At 45.8% G+C, this 25,214-nt stretch overlaps 1 protein-coding gene across 7 annotated transcripts; it reads right to left on the bottom strand.

Moving 5' to 3' along the window:
- Positions 1-1,400: 1,400 nt before the first annotated feature.
- FANCG (FA complementation group G) lies at positions 1,401-24,666 on the bottom strand. 7 transcript variants are annotated; one of them, XM_073553134.1, is made up of 16 exons: positions 24,487-24,666; positions 24,288-24,372; positions 24,090-24,158; positions 23,739-23,829; positions 21,963-22,097; positions 20,284-20,465; positions 19,929-20,085; positions 16,953-17,083; positions 16,086-16,232; positions 13,727-13,887; positions 13,039-13,105; positions 12,496-12,800; positions 11,650-11,690; positions 3,458-3,598; positions 2,067-2,199; positions 1,401-1,750 (listed from the first exon to the last, which is right to left on the bottom strand). In XM_073553134.1, the coding sequence occupies exons 3-16, from the start codon at positions 24,135-24,137 to the stop codon at positions 1,612-1,614; spliced, it is 1,878 nt and encodes a 625-aa protein (XP_073409235.1). In that variant the 5' UTR covers positions 24,138-24,158; positions 24,288-24,372; positions 24,487-24,666; the 3' UTR covers positions 1,401-1,611. The 7 variants fall into 7 exon arrangements, with proteins under 7 accessions (XP_073409235.1, XP_073409233.1, XP_073409236.1 ...); XM_073553132.1 differs by having other exon boundaries at positions 23,984-24,158; positions 24,487-24,664; XM_073553135.1 differs by lacking the exon at positions 24,288-24,372.
- Positions 24,667-25,214: the final 548 nt, after the last annotated feature.

Below are 25,214 nucleotides of genomic sequence, written 5' to 3' on the forward strand. Positions count from 1 at the left end.
GGCTGACCAGAAAGAGCTGCCTAGCAACAGGGAATCTGCGACCTCTGATTGGCTGAGAATGATGCAAAAAGGTGTGGCTTTACCGAGACGTTTAGGCTAAAGATGGTTAGAGCAAATTCTGTGGTTGGAGGAAGCGGTTATCTGTCTGTAGCTGATTGGCTGCAGCGCCTGACACTCTGACATTGGCCGGAAGACCTGTCGGTCTAGCAGCAGCCATCCAGCAGTGATTAGTCATGGTGATGGCTCATGTCCAGGCTGTAGCCAGTGAGCAGCGAGACATGGACGACCCGGCTCTGAGGCGCGTTCTCAATGGCGCTCACCTCTGACCTTCATTGCGGGAAACAAAAAAGCCGCTGCTGTCATCTTCATGTCTTACTTTACACAGAGTTTAGCAAAGAGGTTGAACAATTCTACTTAGTGACAGAGCGGAGGACTACGGACGCGGCGATACCAAATATGTGTATTACGTGGTGAAGGACCAAGTGGCCCTAAAGGCCGTGCGCCTGCCATGGTCGGAGCACCGGTTCTGTATAGGGGCACAGCGTGCATACAAGCGCCACAGCTCCAATATGGCAGCAACGCGGACACTTGTATTACTACAGACCTAATAGGAGAGGTGGAAGACCCTCTAAGACAGTGCTGTGCCCAGGGCCCTCACCGGGGTCCTCAATACCAGCCTAAAACGTCATCATGGGCAGCACCAGGGCCTCTGTATGTAGTTATATAGGACATCATACACAAGAAGCGGCGTGTGATCAGCACGCGTCGACTCGCATATCTATCGCACTGACATCAATGATCGGTAGAGGAAATGAAAAACTGGGTGGAAAATAAAGCTGCAGGTTGATGATGAGTTCAGCGAGAACTCAAGTGGAATGATATGCTGTATACACTTTGTCCTTTCCCTGCAATACAATTCTCAAGTATTAAATATGTTGGGGTCACATTAGCCCCCATCGCTGTCCCTTTTTTTTTTGCTAGGTAAGCCAATATATTTTTTTATTACGAAAGATCTCCCTACAATTTCAGAACACCGTGGAAAAAGGATACAGGACAAGGCAAATACAGAGTAAATTCATTGGTGACTTGTAGAGGAGTGAAACACCCTATACATGATGTTACGTATAGAAAGGAAAAGTGATATGTCAGAAAACAATGGTGGTCTGATAGCAGGGGTATGCAATAGAATAGTTGTATTCTTGCCCAAAGGGGGCAGCATTATAGTTGTTGCATTCTTGCCCATAGGGGGTGTTATAGTCCTTGCATGCGTTTCCATTGGGGCACAGTCATAGCAGTGTCGTAGCACTTATATTATACATACGGGGCTGCATTATAGTAAATGTATTACTCACCCATTAACACTTTGGATTGTAGATGAATAAAGTGACAATTATTCTCCCTACATAAACCATATTCATTTTATTTTCTGCATCTGCTCAGGCACTCGTTGCAGATTATTACATTACTATGGAAAACATCTTTCACTTACTACAACGATGAACTACTCCAAAATTTATGGCCTGAAGCTGATTCTGTATCAGCCTGATCCCCCTCCCCCAATTCAATCTATAATGCACTTCTGTGAGGGCTTTGGGCCCCTTTAAGATCAATTCATGTCTTCAGAGCCTGAAATGAGTCATTAGGAGCAGTTGCCTTTTCATTTTGTAAGTAATCCTCCAATTCTTCCAATAGAGAGGTGTCCATGGGATATCCTTTGTGCCCAATTACAGACAGGTACAGGGGTAAATCTCTGCAAATAAATCAGAAGAGCAGAGAATGAGGCGACCAACAGATTCTGACATTTTGACGCCACATATGCTACATGAAAAAAAGAAATGCTGCCCGCCTTATTCTCTACAGTTGTTTCCTGTGCTAGGTGAGCTGCAGGTTCAGTGCTCAGTGGGTGTTCCCTGTGAAGCAGCTCTTTCTCCTCTCCATGCTCTAGCTTGTGTGTCTCTTCCCCCTTCTATAGGACTCACATTGACATAAAACCCATCCAAAAATGTGATAGGCAGCTTTCTACAAATGCCTCCCCCCCACATACACATAGATCAGGTAGCACTAACCCCCTTATGGCCTCCCACTCCTGATGTTGTTCCGCCTTGTGGCTCTGGAATCTCCTCCACTGACAGGCAGCTGCTTTCTTCCGTCCCAGCCTCCAAAGAGCATCCAACATAAAGGAGTTCACACCGGGAAAGGCTGAAAGGCAAAAGGTCTTGTTTTCGTAATGGCGTTACTACTTATCCAATTAACACCGAATATTATATACAGAAAAAAAAAACCACTAAGGAAACACTAAATGAGCAAATACCCTGCAGTAAGTAAAAAAGTAATCATGTAAATAACATACCGTACTTGGTTAATACCATTTTGATTAAAAAAAAAAAGTAAAATCCATCCCACCGCGATAAGGTGTTCCCAATCGGGACGATGCAAACGGGAGTGGGTCACTTTCTGAGCTAGGCATTTCGTCTATATAGCTTCCCATGGGCAAGTGTCCACAGTCGGGCCCCTGTCCAGCTCTGAACTTATCTATGCTGAGGTTGGCTGGCAAAACAAGGTGAAGTTTAGATACTAGAGACTGGATAGGACCGTCCCTGTTGGGTGCACCTTATTGTGGTGGGAAGGCTTTTATGCTTTTTTAATAATTATCGTATATACTCGTGTATGAGCCGAGATTTTAAGCCCATTACCACTATCTTGTATTTTGTGACGGCAGCACGTTAGGGGCTTGTTTATGTGAGGCCTATTGATGAGTGCAAATGCTCGTTACTCGAGTTTGCTCGGGTACACAGAGGTTCGCGGGTGCTTGAGTGACATGTTGGGAGTCCCTGGGGCCGAATGTTTTGCGGATGTAAGACAGCCACAAAACAAGCGGAGATTACCCGTGCATGTCAGGCAATCTCCGCATGTTCTGTGGCTAACAGTCGCGAAACATCGGCTGCGGGGACTCCCAACATGTCACTCAAGCACCCTCAGCCAGCTGGAGTAACGAGCATTTGTGCTCATCAATAGTGATGACAGGTTCCTTTTTTAGTAACGAGGATATGTGGAGCTCAGTATCAGAAAAATGGAGGTAAATCGCTATTAAAGATTTAATAGGAAATTAAATCGGCACGGAATATTTTGAATATTTAGACAAAATAAAAATGGCGTTTGAAAGAACATTGATTGGTAATGAAAAGGTCACACGCCCGATGGGGCACGTGTCTCGGCCGGTATATGGGGTGGTAACATGGGGACCGCTCACCTCTGGGGGCATCACGAAAAACATTAGCCAGTCATTTACAGGAGTGGTGGTAAATGTTACATTGCTTGAGGAGAGAGCGCATCGATCAGAGGACCCCAAAGTGTATAAAGGAAGAAGAGTGGAGGCAGCGGGGTAAGGGGGCACCATAGTTCTCCCATTGGCAGGTTCCTTTGGACTCCCCTGTTCCAGCATCTTGACTCCTCTTACCTGGAGCGACCTGCAGGCCGAGCTGTGCATTCATCAGCGCCTTCACGTCCTCCCCCATCTGTTGGAACTGGAGGCCTCTCCCCAGGAGGGCGGCCGATTTTAGGATCTCCAAAACTTTATACTCTGCGATATCTACAGACCCTGGAGAGACATCGACCAACAACTCCGCATAAGAAGGTGTTATGTGATATTCAAATCACTGTATATTGGAACACTTTATTACACCTGGGCTTTGATTTTCAAGAATTCTGCTTGCCGTCAGTGAATGGGCACATTAATGGCTGACATCTATTATACGGAAACCTGACCCGCGCTCCAGTCCCGCTCACACAGCGGACGCGTCACGTCTTATAACTGTCAACAATCCTCTGACAGTGAATACTTCCCACAGCTGATAGTCTGTTACAGTTGTATCCAGGTCATACACTTCTTTGTGTGAGGCACAAATCTCAATCCCACCTTGATACAATGTAGCAGTGGAGAAAATGCAGTCCAAAAAGGCACAGACTCCTCTGCCCGGGGGCCAGAAGTGGCCCATAAAGTCTGTTATATAGGACCACCTGCCAATTATCTAATCACTGACACGCTCGTCTGTGTGCGACGGCTACGCATTCATTTTCCATGAACTAAAAGGTGCAACGTGTGGCTGTCTCTCGGCTCCTCATGTGTTGCAGACCCCCGAGTGGCACCAGTATGGGGCTGATGAGGCGGAAAGGTGGTCATGCACAGTTAGGTTCAGAAAACATATTCAACATATACAGTTAGGTCCATATATATTTGGACAGAGACAACATTTTTCTAATTTTGGTTCTAGACATTACCACAATGAATTTTAAACAAAACAATTCAGATGCAGTTGAAGTTCAGACTTTCAGCTTTCATTTGAGGGTATCCACATTAAAATTGGATGAAGGGTTTAGGAGTTTCAGCTCCTTAACATGTGCCACCCTGTTTTTAAAGGGACCAAAAGTAATTGGACAATTGACTTCAAGGCCATTTCATGGACAGGTGTGGGCAATCCCTTCGTTATGTCATTCTCAATTAAGCAGATAAAAGGCCTGGAGTTGATTTGAGGTGTGGTGCTTGCATTTGGAAGGTTTTGCTGTGAAGGAAACATGCGGTCAAAGGAGCTCTCCATGCAGGTGAAACAAGCCATCCTTAAGCTGCAAAAACAGAAAAAACCCATCCGAGAAATTGCTACAACATTAGGAGTGGCAAAATCTACAGTTTGGTACATCCTGAGAAAGAAAGAAAGCACTGGTGGGCTCATCAATGCAAAAAGACCTGGGCGCCCACGGAAGACAACAGTGGTGGATGATCGCAGAATAATCTCCATGGTGAAGAGAAACCCCTTCACAACAGCCAACCAAGTGACCAACACTCTCCAGGAGGTGGGCGTATCAATATCCAAATCTACCATAAAGAGAAGACTGCATGAAAGTAAATACAGAGGGTTCACTGCACGGTGCAAGCCACTCATAAGCATCAAGAATCAAAAGGCTAGACTGGACTTTGCTAAAAAAAAATCTAAAAAAGCCAGCACAGTTCTGGAAGAACATTTTTTGGACAGATGAAACCAAGATCAACCTCTACCAGAATGATGGAAAGAGAAAAGTATGGCAAAGGCGTGGTACAGCTCATGATCCAAAGCATACCACATCATCTGTAAAACACGGCGGAGGCAGTGTGATGGCTTGGGCATGCATGGCTGCCAGTGGCACTGGGTCACTAGTGTTTATTGATGATGTGACACAGGACAGAAGCAGCCGAATGAATTCTGCGGTATTCAGAGCCATACTGTGTGCTCAGATCCAGCCAAATGCAGCCAACTGATTGGCTTTATGTTTTGGGTCATTGTTCATCTGTAGTATGAAACGACGACCAAAGCAACCCAGGAGTTTATTAAAGCAAAGAAGTGGAATATTCTTGAATGGCCAAGTCAGTCACCTGATCTCAACCCAATTGAGCATGCATTTCACTTGTTAAAGACTAAACTTCAGACAGAAAGGCCCACAAACAAACAGCAGCTGAAAACCACCGCAGTGAAGGCCTGGCGGTGCATCAAAAAGGAGGAAACACAGCGTCTGGTGATGTCCATGAGTTCAAGACTTCAGGCAGTCATTGCCAACAAAGGGTTTTCAACCAAGTACTAGAAATGAACATTTTATTTACAATTATTTAATCTGTCCAATTACTTTTGGTCCCTTTAAAAACAGGGTGGCACATGTCAAGGAGCTGAAACTCCTAAACCCTTCATCCAATTTTAATGTGGATACCCTCAAATGAAAGCTGAAAGTCTGAACTTCAACTGCATCTGAATTGTTTTGTTTAAAATTCATTGTGGTAATGTCTAGAACCATATAATCATTCTGTGCTTAAAGTGACGACTCTCAGCTTTAATCTGAGAGTATTAACATCCCAATTGGAGTAGGAGTTTAGGAATTACAGCTCTTTAATATGTAGATGCCTCTTTTTAGAGGGACCAAAAGCAATTGGACAATTATTTCAAAAGCTCATTAATGAGCTGCATGGGCATTTCCTCGTCAAACCGTCATCAATTAAGGAGGTAAAGGTCTTGCGTCGATTCCAGGTGTGGCATTTGCATCTGAAAGCTATTGCTGTGAACCCACAACCTGCAGTCAAAAGAGCACTCAATGGAAGTGAAACAGACCATCATTAGGCTGAAAAAAAGAAAGATAGCAGAAATGAAGTAACCAAAAAAGGAGCGCACTAGTGAGCTTGGGTGATCTCAAGAAGCCATGGACGTCCACAGAAGACAATAGTGGTGGATGATGGCAGAATCCTTCCTATGATGAAGAAAAACCCCTTCACAACATCCACCCTAGTGAAGAACACTCTCCAAGAAATTGGTGTCTCCAGTCTACCATATAGAGAAGACTTCATGAGAGCAAACACAGAAGGTCCACCAGAACGTGCAAACCATAAGCAGACTTTGCAAAAAAAAAAAACAACATCTAAAGAAGCCGTCCCGTTCTGGAAAGGCATTCATTGGACAGATGAAACTAAGATGAACCTGTACCAGAATAATGGGAAGTAGAAAGTATGGAGAAGGCTTGGAACAGCTCATGATCCAAAGCACAGCACATCGCCTGTAACACTTGGTAGAGGCAGTGTGGTGGCGCGGGCATGTATGTATGAAGTGTACAGGGCGATACTTTCTACTCCAATTTTACCAACTTCAGCGAGGTTTATTGGATGGCGCTTCAGTGTACAGATGGACAATGAGCTAAAACATGCTGCGAAAGCAACACGGGAGTTATATAAGAGGAGGAATAAATCTACAGTGGATGAGTCACCACCAGATCTCAGCCCCATCCAAAGGAGGAAACCCAGAGTCTGGTGAAGTCTGTGGCTTCCAGACTTCATGCGGTCATTACCTGCAAAGGATTCAATGCAAAGTGTTAAAAATGAATATTTATGATAAAGTACACTTGTCCAATTACTTTTGAGCTCCTGAAATGAGGAGGCTTTATAGAACATTTGTTGCAATTCCTAAACGTTTCACAGGACGTTTTAGGTCAACTCCTAATTGAACCTGAAAGTCTACCCTTGAATTGTATCTCAGTTGTTTCATTTTAAATAAAAAATAGCGGCCTGTAGAGTTGAAATCAAAGATTTGGGGACTGTCCAAATACTTCTGGACCTGTGTGTGCATCCAGCTTTATTGTATGGGAATAGTCGGTGTCCAGTCCTGGTAATGACTCCCAGAAAATATTTATCGCATATAGTTTCGATAAATAAGTGTCTTACACAGGGCTGTGGCGTCTGTAAGCCAAACCTGCGACTCCTACTCCTCAATTTCCCTTACACCGACATATATTGCTTATATGGAAGTGAAAAATTTATTGTAGCACAATGTGAACATCAGACATTTAATCATTTCTATGATCCAATAATCAAGATATTTATATATAAACATTATATTATAAATATTAAATATATATTTATTGGAATATAACTTTAGAACACAAAACTAATAAATTGTAAATCTGTAATACACTATGTAATATCGATTACATATACTGTGTGTATATATATATATATATATATATATATATATATCACCATGTAAAACTATGTAAGTGGAAAAAAACAGTTTTCAACAAAAACATACTAAATAACATTTGTGCAGTCTATGAATTTGTTCTAAGAAACTAAGAAATAGAATTGCCTCCATCAGATCCTCCTTCATAGATGACCTCCAATCTGACCTAATAATTTTAAGGCCAGAGAACAACCTCTCTACAGTAACTTGGGTTGGAGGCAAAGCCGTAACCACATGGGCAACATCTCTAACAATTTCCGGGTATAAAGGAATTGCCTCATGTACAGTCAGTTTTGATGAACGGTTGAATTTTTCTATTTCTTTGAGAGCAAGTGAAACATTTTGCTGAAATATGGTCAATCTGCTTGCTATAGGAGACGGAGTGAAATATTTTTCCTTGTGGCAACGCTTTGCCTGCTCCATGTCCTCCAAATACTTGTCAAAGTCAAACTCCTCATCTGATGAGGATGAAGATATGGCAGCAGCAGCACTGTCAGGACCCAAGTGCTCTTGTACTTGGCAGTCCTCCTGTAGGCCACTCATCCTAACTGCTACCTCAGTCAGAGCTTTTTTTCCTTTAGTAAGCTGTTGATCATCAAGCAGTATATGATGACTTGGGTCCACATAAACAGCTGCCAGAAAAATTTTATTTTCCAATAGCTGTGTCTCTCTCCGTTTCATTGAAGCAGAAATGCCATCTGCGATTAAACCTCCACTTTGGGACAGACAAAATAGCAAGTTCTTCCACTCCCTTATGAAAATGCCAGGAGTTAAATCCTCAGCTTGTAATTTTTTAGTCACGGTAAATGGGTTTTTAAGCAATTCCTTCAATTCAGCCACCTGTGTCCATTGACCTTCATTTAGGGTTACCTGAGGGTTCGCCATATCTATAAGAAACGTTGTTTAGCTCAAGCAATCGCTCAATCATTAAATAAGTGCTGCCCCACCGAGTGGCTTGATCGACAATTGCCCCTTTCCCAGCACGTCTCTTCAAGATGGAATCAACTTTAGGGGTTCTGGCGGCAAAAACCAATTTCCTCACTTTTCCAATCAGATTTCCAGCAGGTCCCTCTTGCAGACTATCTCTTATTGCCAGCTGCAGCGTGTGCACAACACAGCGCTTGTGATGAATAGGAAAGTGTTTTGAAGCAGCTTCAACAAGATCTATTTCTACAGTATAATTTTGCTGTTCTTCTGTAGTAATATCTGTTTGTTCCTCAGTTACATGAACAGCACTGTGGCCTTCCATTTCATACTGAATCCTAAATGTTCCTCTAGCTGTTGTTCATTACTCTCATTCATCAGTGTAATTGTACTTATGTTTGAAGCATTGTCCGTTACAATAGCAAGAACCTGTTTTTTTTTGAGTTCGTCATCTTGCAGAACTTTTTCCACTAAGGCCTGGAGAAACTGGCTGCTGTGATGGGCTTTAGTATCTTTTACTGCCAGCGTGTTGGTAACAATTTCTTTGTTGTCACAAACATATCGAACATTGATGGCAAAATAGTTCACTCTGTGACGTGTGCAGGCATCCATTTTAAGAAACATGAAGCGTCTTTTGAGAGTCTTTTTAAGATCTTCCTTTTGTTTAAGGGCTTCTTCAATCACTAATATTCTAATACTTTCTCTTTCCAGAGCTGTAAAAGCTGGTTGTGCAAATAATGATAATGGTACACCGTCCTTCACAACAAGCTGGAGGAGCTGTCTTTTAAACATATCTGCTGACAAAGTTACTGTAACAATGACACTTACAAAATATCTTGATAATGATGTTTGAGACGCTCTTTCCTCCTCCTTTGCCTGGCAGGAAGTGTAAAGCTACTGTCACACTTAGCGATGCACCAGCGATCCCGACCAGCGATATGATGCGGTCAGGATCGCTGGTGCATCGCTAAGTGGTCGCTAGTGAGCTGCCACACAGGCAGATCTCACCAGCGACATCGCTGGGGACGGGGGTCGCTACTTACCTGTCAGACCAGGCGATCCTGACGTCCTCCCGCCCGAGTCCACGCGTCGCTCCACAGGAAGCGCCGCAGGAAGCTGACGACGAGAAGCAGACCAGGACGTTCTCGCGCGATCAGTGATAATCAGCGGGGGAGCGGTCAGAGGTAAGTATCAGACACAGCAATATCGCTTAGTGTGACAGTACCTTTAGTCTGTGTGGTACCCGGCTTTCATTCTTTTTGGTATAGATAAGATATGGATAGATAGAGCAGATTTCTAATCTGCTTTTGCTATTGAAAACATTATCTATGCGCTCAACAACCTTTCAGGTGATACGTTTTTCAGCTGAAAAAACCGCATCCGCAAAAAAACGCAGCAAACACGCTGTGTGTGAATGTAGCCTTAGATCAGGAATAGAACAGTCATTTATAGGACATTTTATAACTTTCCCAAATTCCTATGAAAAAATATTCAGCACATTCTGCATTGAACTACTGTACCCAATTTATTATATATTTTAGGAGTTGGAGTCTGTATAAAATGGACCGACTCCAACTCCACAGCCCTGGTCTTACATGGCGATACAAAAATGTCCAAATCCTTTGAGTGTATCAGATTCCCTTTAAGTAAAAAAAGTGAATTAATAGCCCCCTATGGTTCGGCGTCGTCCTTCCTACACTCTTCATATCCTGATGCGGTTGAGCTGGAAATGGGGACGGGGAGGTCACGTCGGATAGAAGAAGCAGACTATTCCTGTAATTCCCCAAATATTGAGCGCTGGTACTTCATGTCTGAAGCGTCTGACACATCAATTACACAATCCGCTGGAAGACATCAGACCCTTCTTCCTGAGCCGAGAAACAGGATGCTCTAACAAATATTTCCATTATCATCAGAACATCAAATATTACTATGCACCGGCATAGAGCAGCAGAACAAAGCGCCTCATGGAGGAGAACCAGGGGCAGACTGGGAGCGTCACACGGAGGAGAACCAGGGGCAGACGGGAGCGTCACACGGAGGAGAACCAGGGGCAGACTGGAGCGTCACACGGAGGAGAACCAGGGGCAGACTGGAGCGTCACACGGAGGAGAACCAGGGGCAGACTGGAGCGTCACACGGAGGAGAACCAGGGGCAGACTGGAGCGTCACACGGAGGAGAACCAGGGGCAGACTGGAGCGTCACACGGAGGAGAACCAGGGGCAGACTGGAGCGTCACACGGAGGAGAACCAGGGGCAGACTGGAGCGTCACACGGAGGAGAACCAGGGGCAGACTGGAGCGTCACACGGAGGAGAACCAGGGGCAGACTGGAGCGTCACACGGAGGAGAACCAGGGGCAGACTGGAGCGTCACACGGAGGAGAACCAGGGGCAGACTGGAGCGTCACACGGAGGAGAACCAGGGGCAGACTGGAGCGTCACACGGAGAAGAACCAGGGGCAGAATGGAGAAGAACCAGGGGCAGACTGGAGCGTCACATGGAGAAGAACCAGGGGCAGAACGGAGCACCAGGCGGGAGAAGGAGGCAGAACAGCTTCATGTGGGAGAAGGGGGCAGAACAGCTTCATGTGGGAGAAGGGGGTCAGAACAGAGCTTCGCAAAGGAGAAAGAGGTCAGAACAGAGCACCACGTGGCAGGGGCAGAAATTCCCACACATCACTAAGAATACTAATGGCACAGAGATCCTTGTTTACAAGTATAAAATGTGGTGAGACCAGATTGTAAGCTCTGTTGGTTATGACTTGGTTAAAAAGCTTACTATTTCCCCCACTGAGGTAAGAAGGGGCTGCTCACACTGCTGTCCACCCTATCTAAATGACAGTGCACAGTATAGATACGGTATCTCTAGGTCACAGCAGCACAGCTTCCCACTGCCCATGCACTTGTAATAACATTCCAGGTGAGTGTAAATGTGGCTGCCACTTTAATTCTATAGTGATTACCATCCTACACAAGGCAAGGAACATTTCCTTTAGTTACTTTTTTTTTTCCTATTCCTGGAGACATCCCTCTAAGCCTCATTGTCTTGTAGGTTAAGCGATCACAGTCACCCATGCTCCATAGAAATACACTGATCCTCCCTTCACCCCATTTTATTGTAAAAGGTGCAGTGCCGCGTCACTGAACACGGGAACAAGCGCTCACCCCACAATATGCCAATATCACAGCTCCACACTCACCAGCATCACCACCCTGGACTTTACTCCGTAAACTGATGGACCTAAGAGATATGAAGGACACATTAATTCACAAAATATTAATATACAACAGAACTGATCCTAAAAGTTCTCAGCGATCATGTGACTGTCGGTGCCGCACAAAGTGACAAACATGCACAACATTCATTCTATCAAAGGGGATTTCAACGTTGACACTTTTTGTTAGGCCTCCTGTCACTTCTAGAAGTCACGGTGGCAGCGGCCAGAGGCTGCGCTGGAGCATAAAGGGCACAGCAATGATAGTCGTATGTATTTAACATGTCTGTTTAGTAAAAAAAAAAAAAAAAAAAACCCACAAAAAATAATGGCAAAAACCCTTTAAAAAATGATAATCGCAATGACTCAGATTGAACACTTTTTTTTTTTTTTTTTACTCTCCTCTACATTCATTGACGGATCAATCGGGGGCCATATTTACATGATGTGTCAGTAATCACTCTCATTAGTTGGTATAATGGCTGAGAATCCAGAATATCTGGTAATCCGGCACATGTCCGGTCCTAGGGGAATTTAACTGGATATTCTTACGTGTGGTCATAATCTGCCATCTGGTGGTCGCTACTGATAACTACACCTTTCAACAATGGCGCTGAAAAAATACGGACACTGATCACCGGGCTTTATACGGTGTACCTCCTATCCTATCTTTTACAATAAAAAAAGGGTTGAAAGTTAGAATCTAAAGAATGACCCACGAATGTCACAAAATACAGAAATAGAAAAAAATGCAATGGAAGGAGCTGAGACTTCTAAGTCTTCTTCGTGATCGGTTTGGGTACAGCTAGGACTTACCCCCCCCCGCCGTACCTGGTGTAGTCGGCGACGGACGCTCTGTGATCTCCCAGCCTGCCGTGGGCCTCTCCTTGGAGCAGATGGGCTGCGGACGCCCATAGGACACAGTTCAGCTGCTCGCTCACAGACTCTGCCTTCTCGCGGTCGCTCCAGAGGACATCTACGCTGATGACACCGGTGGTGATGTGACCGAGACTGTCCAGCAGCTCTGAGCAGACCGTGACAGCGTCTTGGAACCGCTTATCCTCCAAAAGAGCCGCTGCAGCTTCAAGATAAATGACCGGGACCCTGGGAAGTGGAGCGGGGCTGGAGCATACACCCTGAGACAACAGAAGAGCAGCGTCCCACATAGGACATGCACACCGTAAGACGTTCCCACCTATAGGAAAACGGTCCGACAACCGACACAACTGGCATTCCACCAAAATGGTTGTCAAGTCATTTACATTAGATTCTGCGTCCTTCGGATTGTCAGCGGATCTCCGCACATGACGCCCTTCCGAGTTACTCGCCATTTACACTGACATCTGGCAGCTCACCTCGTGGGCGGTCACGTACCTGTCGCTGACACCCGTCCTGCAGCACGCTCATCAGCTCCAAGTAATGTCCCACCGCATCTTGTATCCTGCAGCAGACAGGACCCCAAACTCATCAGTCCGGATCACTAATATGCCCCACCATCAGACGGCGCCGCTCCTCCACAGTTGGCGATATGTGCTCCGCTGTGTATGGAGGAGCGGCGCTGGTCTGGAAGGCAAGTATGGCTTCTATCGTTTTTCACCTCCGTGTCAAGTAGTCAACAACCCCAAAAACATGACCGCGCACCTGCACACTCAGGTTTATCATCATTAATACGGGGAATGTCAGGGTCTCATACACAAAGTAGTTGGCCGGTTCCTCAGCTCTCCTTTAATATGTCCGGGCACCATGGATTTCATGGCAAATCTTTACAAAAAAAATTGCACAAGAAAATGGTGACACTCTGTGGATTCAACCAGAACGGAGAAAATCCACAGTAGAAACATATGCTGCAAGATTCAAAATCCAGGGCAATTTTTTGGCAGATAATCTCCACCGTTTTTGGGATCCGCGTGACTGGTACAAGCCGCGGATTTTCCATGGACGTAGAATATTAGCGGTATTTTTGCTACATGTGCATTTACCCCAGTGATAGAAATCTGGACACTTGACAGGTCCTCCATACAGCAGCGAGGAGCCCGGACGCGGACCTGACCGTGGATCTCACCTCCTGTTCTGCAGGCAGAGCCGCGCCATCAGGTATTTCACCTCGTAGGAGGCCGGGCAGCGGATGAAGCTGGCGAGGGCCGAGGAGCTGACGATCAGCTCAGTGCGGAGCAGAAAGGACATCTTTCTGGAGGAGTCGTCAGCGTGGGTGTCTTCTAAGGCCTGGAAATCACAAAATACAGATGACTCCCACCCTGGCCTGATGAAGACGTTATACAAGGCCATGAGAGTGAAGGAGGAAGTGTCCCAATCCTGGTGCCGGGAACGTCCCTGCTCCAGAGAGAAGTCTGAAAGGGCCACACCCCATCCAAAATACGCTCTCCGGGGGGTCCGACGCCCCCCCCAAAAACAGTCACTAATGCCTTATCTAATCTGCTGCGGACACTTCTCATTCTTTTAGTTTCCACCTTTCTTGTTGTTCTTATTGGCACTATTTGGGGGATTTACGTCGTTTTGGAGACTTTTTATTGAATTTTTTTAAAGGAAGTTGCAGAGAATGAAGAACCGTAATTCTGGTGTTTCCATATTCTCTGGCGTCATGGCCTCACACACTGTATTATGTGACGTTCTGAGAGATCGGACTTCTACAGATGAGCAGCTACAAAATAGTTTAAAAAAAAAAATAAACCTGGGATAAGAGGGGGCACAAACATTTAATAAAAAGTTTTAAAAGATATATAAATGTTTGAGTCCACTTGGAAACATGAGCCTGCGCTTCCTGATCACTGTATACTGAAACACTGGAGTAATGCGGAATATAGAAGAAATGACCTCAAAAGCCGAGCCTCACTGGGGGGCCGAGATGGCAGCGATCACTGGGTGGGCCGAGATGGCAGCGATCACTGGGGGGGCCGAGATGGCAGCGATCACTGGGGGGGCCGAGATGGCAGCGATCACTGGGGGGGCCGAGATGGCAGCGATCACTGGGGGGGGCCGAGATGGCAGCGATCACTGGGAGGGGCCGAGATGGCAGCGATCACTGGGGGGGGCCGAGATGGCAGCGATCACTGGGGGGGGCCGAGATGGCAGCGATCACTGGGGGGGGCCGAGATGGCAGCGATCACTGGGGGGGGCCGAGATGGCAGCGATCACTGGGGGGGGCCGAGATGGCAGCGATCACTGGGGGGGCCGAGATGGCAGCGATCACTGGGGGGGCCGAGATGGCAGCGATCACTGGGGGGGCCGAGATGGCAGCGATCACTGGGGGGGCCGAGATGGCAGCGATCACTGGGGGGGCCGAGATGGCAGCGATCACTGGGGGGGCCGAGATGGCAGCGATCACTGGGGGGGCCGAGATGGCAGCGATCAACGGGGGTCCCGAGACGGCAGCGATCACTGGGGGCCGAGATGGCAGCGATCACTGGGGGGGGGCCCGAGATGGCATTGATGGGGAGTTTAGCGTGCGCCAGGCGACCATGACAAAAGAAGTGACAGAACAAGTCCCAGTAGTAGGCAGTGACATTCAGTGCTCGCAAGTTGTCAGCCCCGATACACCACGGAAGGCTCTCACTGATCCATTGTAACAAACCCTCAGCTATGATTAGGTCACGGTGAAACACTGAAAACTACAAGGTGCAATAATGGGCGCAGTCAGCTGTGCACAATAGCAACATCAATGATATGGCCAGGTGTCGCAGCAGTGGAATAACAACAATAGGAGAAAAAAAAAAAAAAAAGGAGAGAAAGCGTGCGCTTTTTTGCAGTGGTGCTTTCTCTCCTTTTTTTTTTCCTAAGGTGAAACACAAAGTATTCAAAGAATGGTTTGCTTTTATATCCCTTTAAATGCCTTTAAGACTTCAATTGCCTTATTATTGCTAGAATTCTTCTTATGTAGACTACTAGTCACTATCTTCAAGGAAACTATACTTGTTATCATATTTGTTCTCAACAACGTGTTCTGGGTATATTGTAAACAAGGTACGACCCTGAGGTGATGGTGGGGGCCAAATGAGCTCCATAGTCACATATTGCTGTAAATGGTATAAAACATTCCTTGTATTTCATTACGTCAGATAAAGTGATTTGACCACGGCTTGTGTGTTGAAGTCTCTTTGTCTCCAAGCGCTTGCAACAGAAAGGGCGAAAAACCTCACAATTCGGACTCACTGGTGATATGGACAGCTGACGCTTGGTCAGAACAAAAGCAGCTATGACAGAGATGAAGTTGTAGAACTTTTCAGGAAACTTTCCTTACTGTACAAACCCTTGACATCAAACCCATCATATCCTGGTTCGGTGATTTTGCAGCGATTAAGCCTCAGTTATCGGGGCACTACTCTGTGGAGACGCTCTCCATGTAAGTCGCATCACTTCCAGCTAATGCGTCTGTATATGTCCACGCGATAAGACAAGAAAGTTACCGTGTGAAGAAGAGCGAGCGCCTCCAGCTCCGACTCTGCGTCTCCCATGTGGCGGTACAGGACGGCGCTGTGGTGCAGTGCGGAGAGACACTGGAAGTCCGTCCTCAGGGCCAGCCTCCAGTACTGCAGGGACACTTGTGGCTTCGCCTGGAGAAGGCGGACGAAACGTTTAACCCCTTCCCGACATTACCAAATTTGTCACATTTGGGCATATATAGGGCGAGTCGTTTTTATTCCACTTGTTAGGGTAAAAGGCCAAAAAAAAATGACAATTCTGACGGTTCCATTCGTTTTCCCTTCTATTGCATTTACAATAGGAGTTTTGATCATTTGATATTTTTTATAGATCAGGCTGTTACCTACGTGGTGATACCAAATATCGTTCTTTTTTTTTTTTTACTTCATTACTTTGTGATTTTTGTCCAAATTGCAACAATTTGGGGGAATAAAGGAGGTTTCCACTATTCGGATAACCCCTTCTCAATTCCTATGTTTCCCGCAGGAAACTAACACTCACCGTCGGAGCCGGCGCTGTTCAATCAGTGTCATTACTGTTTCTCTAGTGCGGGGCTTGCCTGACATTGTGTCCTGTGACCCCTGCAGCCAATCAGCGCTGGCTTCACTCTCCCCTCCTCTGGACATATCTGACATCCAGAAAAAGCGAGAGCTGCCGCTGCCCTCTCACTTCCTCCGGTTGTCAATTACGTCCACAGGAGGGGAGAGTGAAGCCAGCGCTGATTGGTCTCAGTGATCGCATGACAATGTCAAGCGATCCCCAGAGACTGAGTGCTGACACTGCTGGAACAACATCGGCACTGGAGGTGGGAATAGTTGTTTTACTGGAGGAAACTATTCTCTATTCCTTACCATCTTGTAGAAGGAGCATCCAAGACAAGTGTAGATTTCCGCTAACACCTGGCTAGAACACAAACTGCTGGCGGCCTCCTGGAGGAAAACCACCGACTGCGGAAAATCTGCAGCGTTCATCGCAGTTATACCTGAAGTCGGGAGAGAAAAAAAACAGAACGCATCAAAATATCTATTACATACTAAAGGGGCATTCAGCTTTTAAAGGGATTAGGGGCATTCAGCTTTTAAAGGGATTGATTTTCTTCATAGGGAGTTCCTAGTACCATTTTAGGATAGAGAGAGAGAGAATATATATATATATATATATATATATATATATATATATATATACATACACACACACACTGCTCAAAAAATAAAGAGAACACATAAACAGAGTATAACTCCAAGTAAATCAAACTTCTTTGAAGTCAAACTGTCCACTTAGGAAGCAACACTGATTGACAATGAATTTCACATGCTGGTGTGCAAATGGAATAGACAACAGATGGAAAATATTGGCAATTATAAAGACACCCTCAATAAAGGAGTGCTTCTGAAGGTGGGGACCACAGACCACATCTCAGTACCAATGCTTTCTGGCTGATGTTTTGGTCACAAAAGCTGGAGGCAGTGGTCCTGCTGCTGGGTTGTTGCCCTCCTACGGCCCTTTCCACATCTCCTGGTAGCGCCTCTGGACACTACGCTGACAGACACAGCAAACCTTGTCGCAGCTTGCATTGATGTGCCATCCTGGATGAGCTGCACTACCTGAGCCCCTTGTGTGGGTTGTAGAGTCTCACACTCATGGTAGCATGAGACAGAGCACAACCAACATTCAAAAGTGACCAAAACATCAGCCAGAAAGCATTGGTACTGAGATGTGGTCTGTGGTTCCCACCTGCAGAACCACTCCTTTATTGAGGGTGTGTTGATAATTGCCAATAATTTCCATCTGTTGTCTATTCCATTTGCACAACAGCATGTGAAATTGATTGTCAATCAGTGTTGCTTCCTAAATGGACAGTTTGATTTACTTGGAGTTATAGTCTGTTTAAGTGCTCCCTTTATTTTTTTGAGCAGTGATGAGGGGGAGAGAGGGATTTTGTGGTGTTTTTTTTCCTATGGCATTTACTCTAAAAAGTGGATATATTTGTTTGTGTCTAATAAACTAATGTAAGAAAAAAAAAAAAAAAGGGAAAAAAGTGGATATATAAAAGTAGTTTGCACACCCCTGTTAAAGTGTCATGCAAAAATAAAATAATGCCAAGAAGAATCATTCAATGCCACCCATAATCTCTACAAATCCAAAATGAAATCCTTTAGGGGGGGGGGTAAATAAAAATAATAAAACTAAAATTATGTGCATTAAGTGTGAACACCCTCTTATAATCGTGGGTGTGGTTGTGTTCAGAATTTGCAAATCACATTTACACTCATGTTACATAGTAGTGCGCACACTGCCGCCATCATGTACAGTGATGATTAACCCCATAGTAGGTTTTCCTGTTCTAGTAGGATTTTCCAGACATTTTTTAGTTGCATTTCACAGCAGACGCCAGGGTCTGTAAACAGCTGACAACACAGCAAAGGGAACTCAATGCTGAAAGTTATCAGTCAGGAGAAGGGACCAAAAAAAATGAATCACCAGGCATTAGATACCATGGAAACTGTGAAGACGTCATTAAGTGGTTTACATTTGGCACAATAGTGGCATTACCTAGAACAGGACAACGCTCAAAAACTAGAAGAAAATTAGTCCAAGAAGCCAGCAGCAACACTAAAGAAGCTGCAGGAATTTCTGCTGAGCACTGTTTGTGTACTGCACTCGACATTAATTTTCCATGTGTCTGACCTGTGGGGTAGGGTGGCAAGATGGAAGCTTTTTCTTACAAAGAAAAACATCCAAGCTCAGATACATTTTACCAAAACCTACATGAAGTCTGCCAAAAACATGTTGGAAAACGTATTATAGTCTGATTAGACCACGGGTGAATTTTTGGGCCATAATTCCAAATGGTAGGTTTAGTACAAAGTCGACACTGCGCATCACCAAAAGAACAGCATAACCACAGTGACACATGGTGGAGGCAGCATTATAAAAAGCTTCAAATATCAGTCAATTTTGCAACAAAATCTTCAGGCCTCTGCTAAAAGGCTGTAGATAAAGAGCACCTTTCAGTGACAACGACCCTAAGCATACCTCCAAATCCAGAAAATAATGGCTAGAAAATTAGTTTTGGAATGACCCAGCCAGAATTGTTATTTTTCAATGGATTTCTACAGATTATGGGTGATGTTAAAGGTGGAAAAAGTTTGGAATTATTCTTGGTACAATTTTTTCCATGACAAAAATCTGGCATTTTAACAGGGGTGTGTCAAATTTTTATACCCTCTCTGCTTCCCCCTAACGGGATTGGACAAGGGATTGCTCGATACGCTTTCACAATGGACTGAATACTCGGGCATCATATATGGTGAGATTATCTATGACGGCGAGTCACGGACTTGGCTCCATAGGTGTATAAATATGGCAGCGATGAGGGGCTGCTATAAGAGAAACATAAGCGGCACCCCCTGATTATGTCAAGGCTGGAAGTGAAGGGGGCCCATGGGTTACTAGATGGCAGCTTTGAAACAATTAAATGTCATTGCTGCTGTCAGTTGCTGACAATCAGAGCAAGCTCCCGAGCTCAGTCCATACACCCGGACCCCAAGATGTGTACATTCATGTCAGGAAAGGGTTAAAAGGAAAGTGACTTAGTAACTCATTTGCTTTAAGTATCTTTTCCAGATTTACATATTTAGTCTCTGTTCACACAAAAAGCCGCAAACCTAGCTCTCTTGATTTCCAGTAATACCAGACACAACCACGGTCAGGTGGTGGCGCTGTTATAGGGAAAAAGCTGCCATGGCTCTCCAACCCTACACGGTCCCTTTAACAATATACAGATCTCATCATTTCCACTATATGAGGTCAATGACAAGAATTACCTTGGAGGAGGGAGGCTGCGTTGTAGAGGACGGCCTTTACGTGGCTGGAGGTCTGGACCGTGCGGATGGTCTCTGGCTCCTCCGGGGGCGCTGCCCACGCTCTGATCAGTGGTAACAGGTCGTCCTCCTTGTGGGAACGCTTCTGGAGGTTTGGAGTCTGGAGAAAGTTGAAGCATCATGGGAGCTGAGAGAATGCATTATCATCATACAAAAAAAAGAAAAGAAAAAAAATTGCGCCCAAAGAAATTACTTGGATGGGGGCGTATTTACCCAAAATACCTGACGTCCGGAAGCCGTTAACCCTAAAATAAGTGGGAGAGGGGGCACATCCAGAAAAGGATCTCAATTCACTTACAGGGGCGAGCAATGAGAACAGCTCTGCAGCCTCATGTAATCGACCACTGGACATCCAAAGGGCGCAGCGCAGCCCGGCCAGTCTGTGCAGCGCAGAGGTCATCTCCAAGGAGCCGGCAGCTGCCAGTATCCTCCCCCAAAGCCCAGCACCGACCGCGTCACCCTGTCCCAAAGCTTCCACCGCTGCATGGATACAAGAGAGGCCACAGATCATTACCCACCTACACTGCAGCGAGCAGTGACCCCCATAGTACACCATGACTGTATAAGAATGAAAATCACCAGCAGAATAGTGAGTGCAGCTCAGGAACATAATACAGGATGTAACTCAGGATCAGTAATGTATGTACACAGTGACTGCAGCAGCAGAATAGTGAGTGCAGCTCTGGGGTATAATACAGGATGTAACTCAGGAGCAGTAATGTAATGTATGTGCACAGTGACTGCGCCAGCAGAATAGTGAGTGCAGCTCTGGAGAATAATACAGGATGTAACTCAGGATCAGTAATGTAATGTATGTACACAGTGACTGCACCAGCAGAATAGGGAGTGCAGCTCTGGAGTATAATACAGGATGTAAGTCAGGATCAGTAATGTAATGTATGTACACAGTGACTGCACCAGCAGAATAGTGAGTGCAGCTCTGGAGTATAATACAGGATGTAACTCAGGATCAGTAATGTAATGTATGTACACAGTGACTGCACCAGCAGAGTAGTGAGTGCAGCTCAGGAGTATAATACAGGATGCAACTCAGGATCAGCTATGTAATGTATGTACACAGTGACTGCACCAGCAGAATAGTGAGTGCAGCTCTGGGGTATAATACAGGATGTAACTCAGGATCAGTAATGTAATGTATGTACACAGTGACTGCATCAGCAGAATAGTGAGTGCAGCTCTGGGGCATAATAAAGGATGTAACTCAGGTAATGTAATGTATGTACACAGTGACTGCATCAGCAGAATAGTGAGTGCAGCTCTGGGGTATAATACAGGATGTAACTCAGGTAATGTAATGTATGTACACAGTGACTGCATCAGCAGAATAGTGAGTGCAGCTCTGGGGTATAATACAGGATGTAACTCAGGATCAGTAATGTAATGTATGTACACAGTGACTGCATCAGCAGAATAGTGAGTGCAGCTCTGGGGCATAATAAAGGATGTAACTCAGGTAATGTAATGTATGTACACAGTGACTGCACCAGCAGAATAGTGAGTGCAGCTCTGGAGTATAATACAGGATGTAACTCAGGATCAGTAATGTAATGTATGTACGCAGTGACTGCACCAGCAGCATAGTGAGTGCAGCTCTGGATCAGTACAGAATAATTTAACATATATACACTGTGACTTCCCTTACCCTCATCTATCAGTTATGGAGCACATAACTAGGAATTATTACTAGAGATGAGTAAAGCTTCTAGACTCTGGTCCAGCGGCCATGTCATTGTTCCATGGCCGTTTAACGTGAGCCCTGCATACCGCCTTCTACCTGCTGGCATCCGCGGCTCACACTCTGATTAGCCGGCCAGACACAACGTCATCATTGTGGCGTGATACCGATTAAACAATAAAGTAGCCAGGGATATCGGCAGTCAGGAATACAGAGGCCTCTGGACCTGGGTCCTGTGAATCGCTCATCACTACCTATAACAGTAACATGACGCTCCTCACCTCTGCGCAGGGCGTCCTCCACCTGCACCGAGTGCTCAGCAAGGAATCCACTGCCATTCAGATTGCTGTGAATGATCACCATGTTATACACGACACTGAGCTCTAGGGGAAGGGTGGGAATTGTCGGGGGTAATCCTGCAATTAGACAAGGGGGAACAAAGAAAATATTAAAATAACCCTGAAAAATCTACAGTCTACGGCACAGTCTGTATACGGTGGGTGTACACTACTCGACTCGCGGCACAAAATGATTACTGATCAGCGGTCGGTTAATACCGTTAGTTTGATTTCACACATCCTGATATTTCCGGCACCGGAAAAAACGGATATCCGTGTCCATACATGGCACATTCATTTGGCACACATGTGCCGCATCAGTACCACACGGACGGCCACAGTGGTGCTGAACGCGGTTGTCATTCTTCTCTCTTGCTATGCCGGCAACAGCGCGAACAGGAAGAATGAATGAATGAAAAAAAAAAAAAAAACACGACGTGGGGTCCCCCGTATATTTGTAACCAACCCGGCAGAACTATACAGGTGCGGGCTGCTATTCTCAGCCTGGTAAGGAGCCATGAATATGGGGCCCCCCAGCCTAAAAACCAGCAGCCTGCAGCTGCCCAGAAAAGGCGCATCTATTAAATGCGCCTATTCTGGAGCTTCGTTGGGTTCTTCCTACTTGCCCTGTAGAGGTGGCAAGTGGGGTCATAAGTGGTTAATGTCACCTTGCTATTGTAAGGTGACATTAAGACCGGTTTAGTAATAGAGAGGTGTCAATAAGACACCTATCCATTACTAATCCTAGAGTTATTCAAGGGTTAAATAAACACACACACAATAAGAATTTTAATGAAAGAATACACTACAGTTTTAAAATCATTATTAAACTCTTAATCCCATACCAAAGCCATTGTTCTCCTGTAAAAAAAAAAAATAAACCAACAATATCCATACCTGTCCAGCATACATTCAAGTCCCATGGTGTAAATCCATCTCGGGGGTGAATCATTTTACTGCCAGAGCTCTGCTAATGCGACCGCGCCAACTGAAAACTACTGGGAAATGAAGGAGAAGCAGCCGGCGCACAGGCTCAGTGACGTCACCGCTAGTTACAGAGCCTGTGCGCCGGCTGCTTCCATAGATTTCCCAGTAGTTTACAGTTGGAGGGTTGGCATTACCAGAGCTCCGGCAGTAAAATGATTAACCCCCGAGATGGATTTACACCGTGGGACTTGAATGTATGCCGGACAGGTATGGATATTGTTGGTTTATTTTTTTTTTTTTACAGGAGAACAATGGCTTCGATATAGGATTAGGAGTATAATAAAGATTTTAAAACTGTGTAGTGTATTCTTTCACTAAAATATTTTCTTCTTATTGTGTCTATTTAACCCTCGAATAACTCTAGGATTAGTAATGGATATGTGTCTTATTGACACCTCTCTATTACTAAGCCGGGCTTAATGTCACCTTACAATAGAAAGGTGACATTAACCCCTTATTAAGCCCACATGCCACCTCTACAGGGCAAGTGGGAAGAACCCGACAAAGCTCCAGAATAGTAGATGTCACTTGCAGTCCTATGTAACACAGGAACATCTCTCAGTACAGACAATGTAATAGAGGTCACCTGGGGATCTGAGACAACATCGATCCTTGTCATTTAACTCATTAGACACAGCAGCCGACAGTGACTGTGGCATCTTGGGGGGTTAGATGGCGAGGGGCTCAGTCTATCACTCATGAGAGGACCCCGGCGTCCCCAGCAGCAGCTACCTTGGAGCTTCTGGAGCAGGTGGAGTAGATCCGAGTGACACTGCAGCCTCCTCTGCCTCCTGATGAGAACGTCCGGGACGGCTTCTGCCTCCTGATAAAACAAGTAATATACGAGAGATATATATATATATATATATATATATATACACACACACACACTCCACAGCCAGCAAGAAATCCAGAGGTGAGTTATTTAACCCCTTCTTGCCACGAGCACCAGTAACGTCCAGCGGACTGACATTTACCTGCCACGCCCCGATGATGCTGTTGTTCTCTTGCGTCCACCACGTCCCGCAGTCCTCGGCCCCCGCCGCACCGTCCACCTCCATCGCTCCCCTGGGGGGCACTTACCTTCTGGGACACAGCAGGAAAAGAGCACAGGACACAGGAAAAGCCCATCACCCGCAAGACGTGCTGCTACTACAAATGGGGAAAGGAACAAAAAATACAAAAGACTTTAAAAAAAAGAAAATAAAAAGTTAAATCTGGAAAAACTGGCTGTGTCCATAAGGGGTTAATGTGCTCCTCAACAAATCAGGGTTATCAGACCTGACAATCCCCGACCGGTGCCGGATGATCAGGTCAGATTGTCCAATACTCCGGCACCCACCGCCTGACCAGCTCCACAGGTATGCTACACACAGGGGAAAGTGATTTGACATCGGTGACCCTTACCCTACAGGTCACGTGATCAGCAGCCCCCATAAAACTTCCGTCTCGTCTGCCCCCCTGTGGCCCCGGCGGGTACCTGCAGTGAGGAGCCAGCGCGCTCCGCAACCGCCGCTTCTACTACAACATTCCCTCCAATACGACAGTAGGCTGAAAGCAGCTTCCGCATGGGGTGCCGGGAGTTGTAGTTTATACACTGTGACAGGGTTGATTAGAGTCAGATGTGGACTACAAGTTCCGTCATGCACTGCGATCGGTGCCTGTGAAGGACAACGCTACAGCCGGGGTGAAGGCGCTCAGGAGCGAATGAGTGTGGGTAGGCGGGAACGCAAGGGAGATGGATGGGCGTGGCTGCACGATTGCAGGAGGTTGTGTTCCTTCCTACCCTACCAAAAAGGAGGGGGGACATAATTGCATGGGACTGACTGTATGATAATGAACGGAGATTGATGCTATTTACATGGGGCTGTGTGTAAGAGGGAACTCGGGGAATAGGAAGTGATGATTTGCACATGGGACTGTCAGTTGGAGCAGAAGTGACGTTATTTACCTAGGACTGTGTAGTAGAAGGAAATGAAGTTTTGCGCATGGGGCTGATTTCTTTTTTTTTTGGGGGGGGGGGGGGGGGGTGTCGATGTTTTCGCATGAGACTGTATTTTGGGAAGGTGTGAAGGATGAGGCTTGTGTAGGACGGTATATTGTGGGAACACCGGGGAGACCGTGTGATGACGTAGTGTGGGGTCTGAGCGCCGGGGTCTGCACCGCGCAGCACCCCCATGACTGTACCCCCACAGCTGCCACGTTTCT

The sequence above is a fragment of the Dendrobates tinctorius genome, unplaced genomic scaffold, assembly GCF_039654945.1.
Source record: "Dendrobates tinctorius isolate UK_male_01 unplaced genomic scaffold, ASM3965494v1 ptg000197l, whole genome shotgun sequence".
Taxonomy (NCBI): Eukaryota; Metazoa; Chordata; class Amphibia; order Anura; family Dendrobatidae; genus Dendrobates; species Dendrobates tinctorius.

Excerpts from the sequence above, each read along its gene's own strand:
- FANCG (XM_073553130.1), bottom strand. The coding sequence starts at position 24,067 with ATGGAGGTGGACGGTGCGGCGGGGGCCGAGGACTGCGGGACGTGGTGG. Across the intron at positions 16,233-16,952 it reads GATGCTCCTTCTACAAGATG|GCGAAGCCACAAGTGTCCCT; the intron begins GTAAGGAATAGA and ends CGCCTTCTCCAG. Across the intron at positions 13,106-13,726 it reads CTCTGCCTGCAGAACAGGAG|GATACAAGATGCGGTGGGAC; the intron begins GTGAGATCCACG and ends TGTCTGCTGCAG.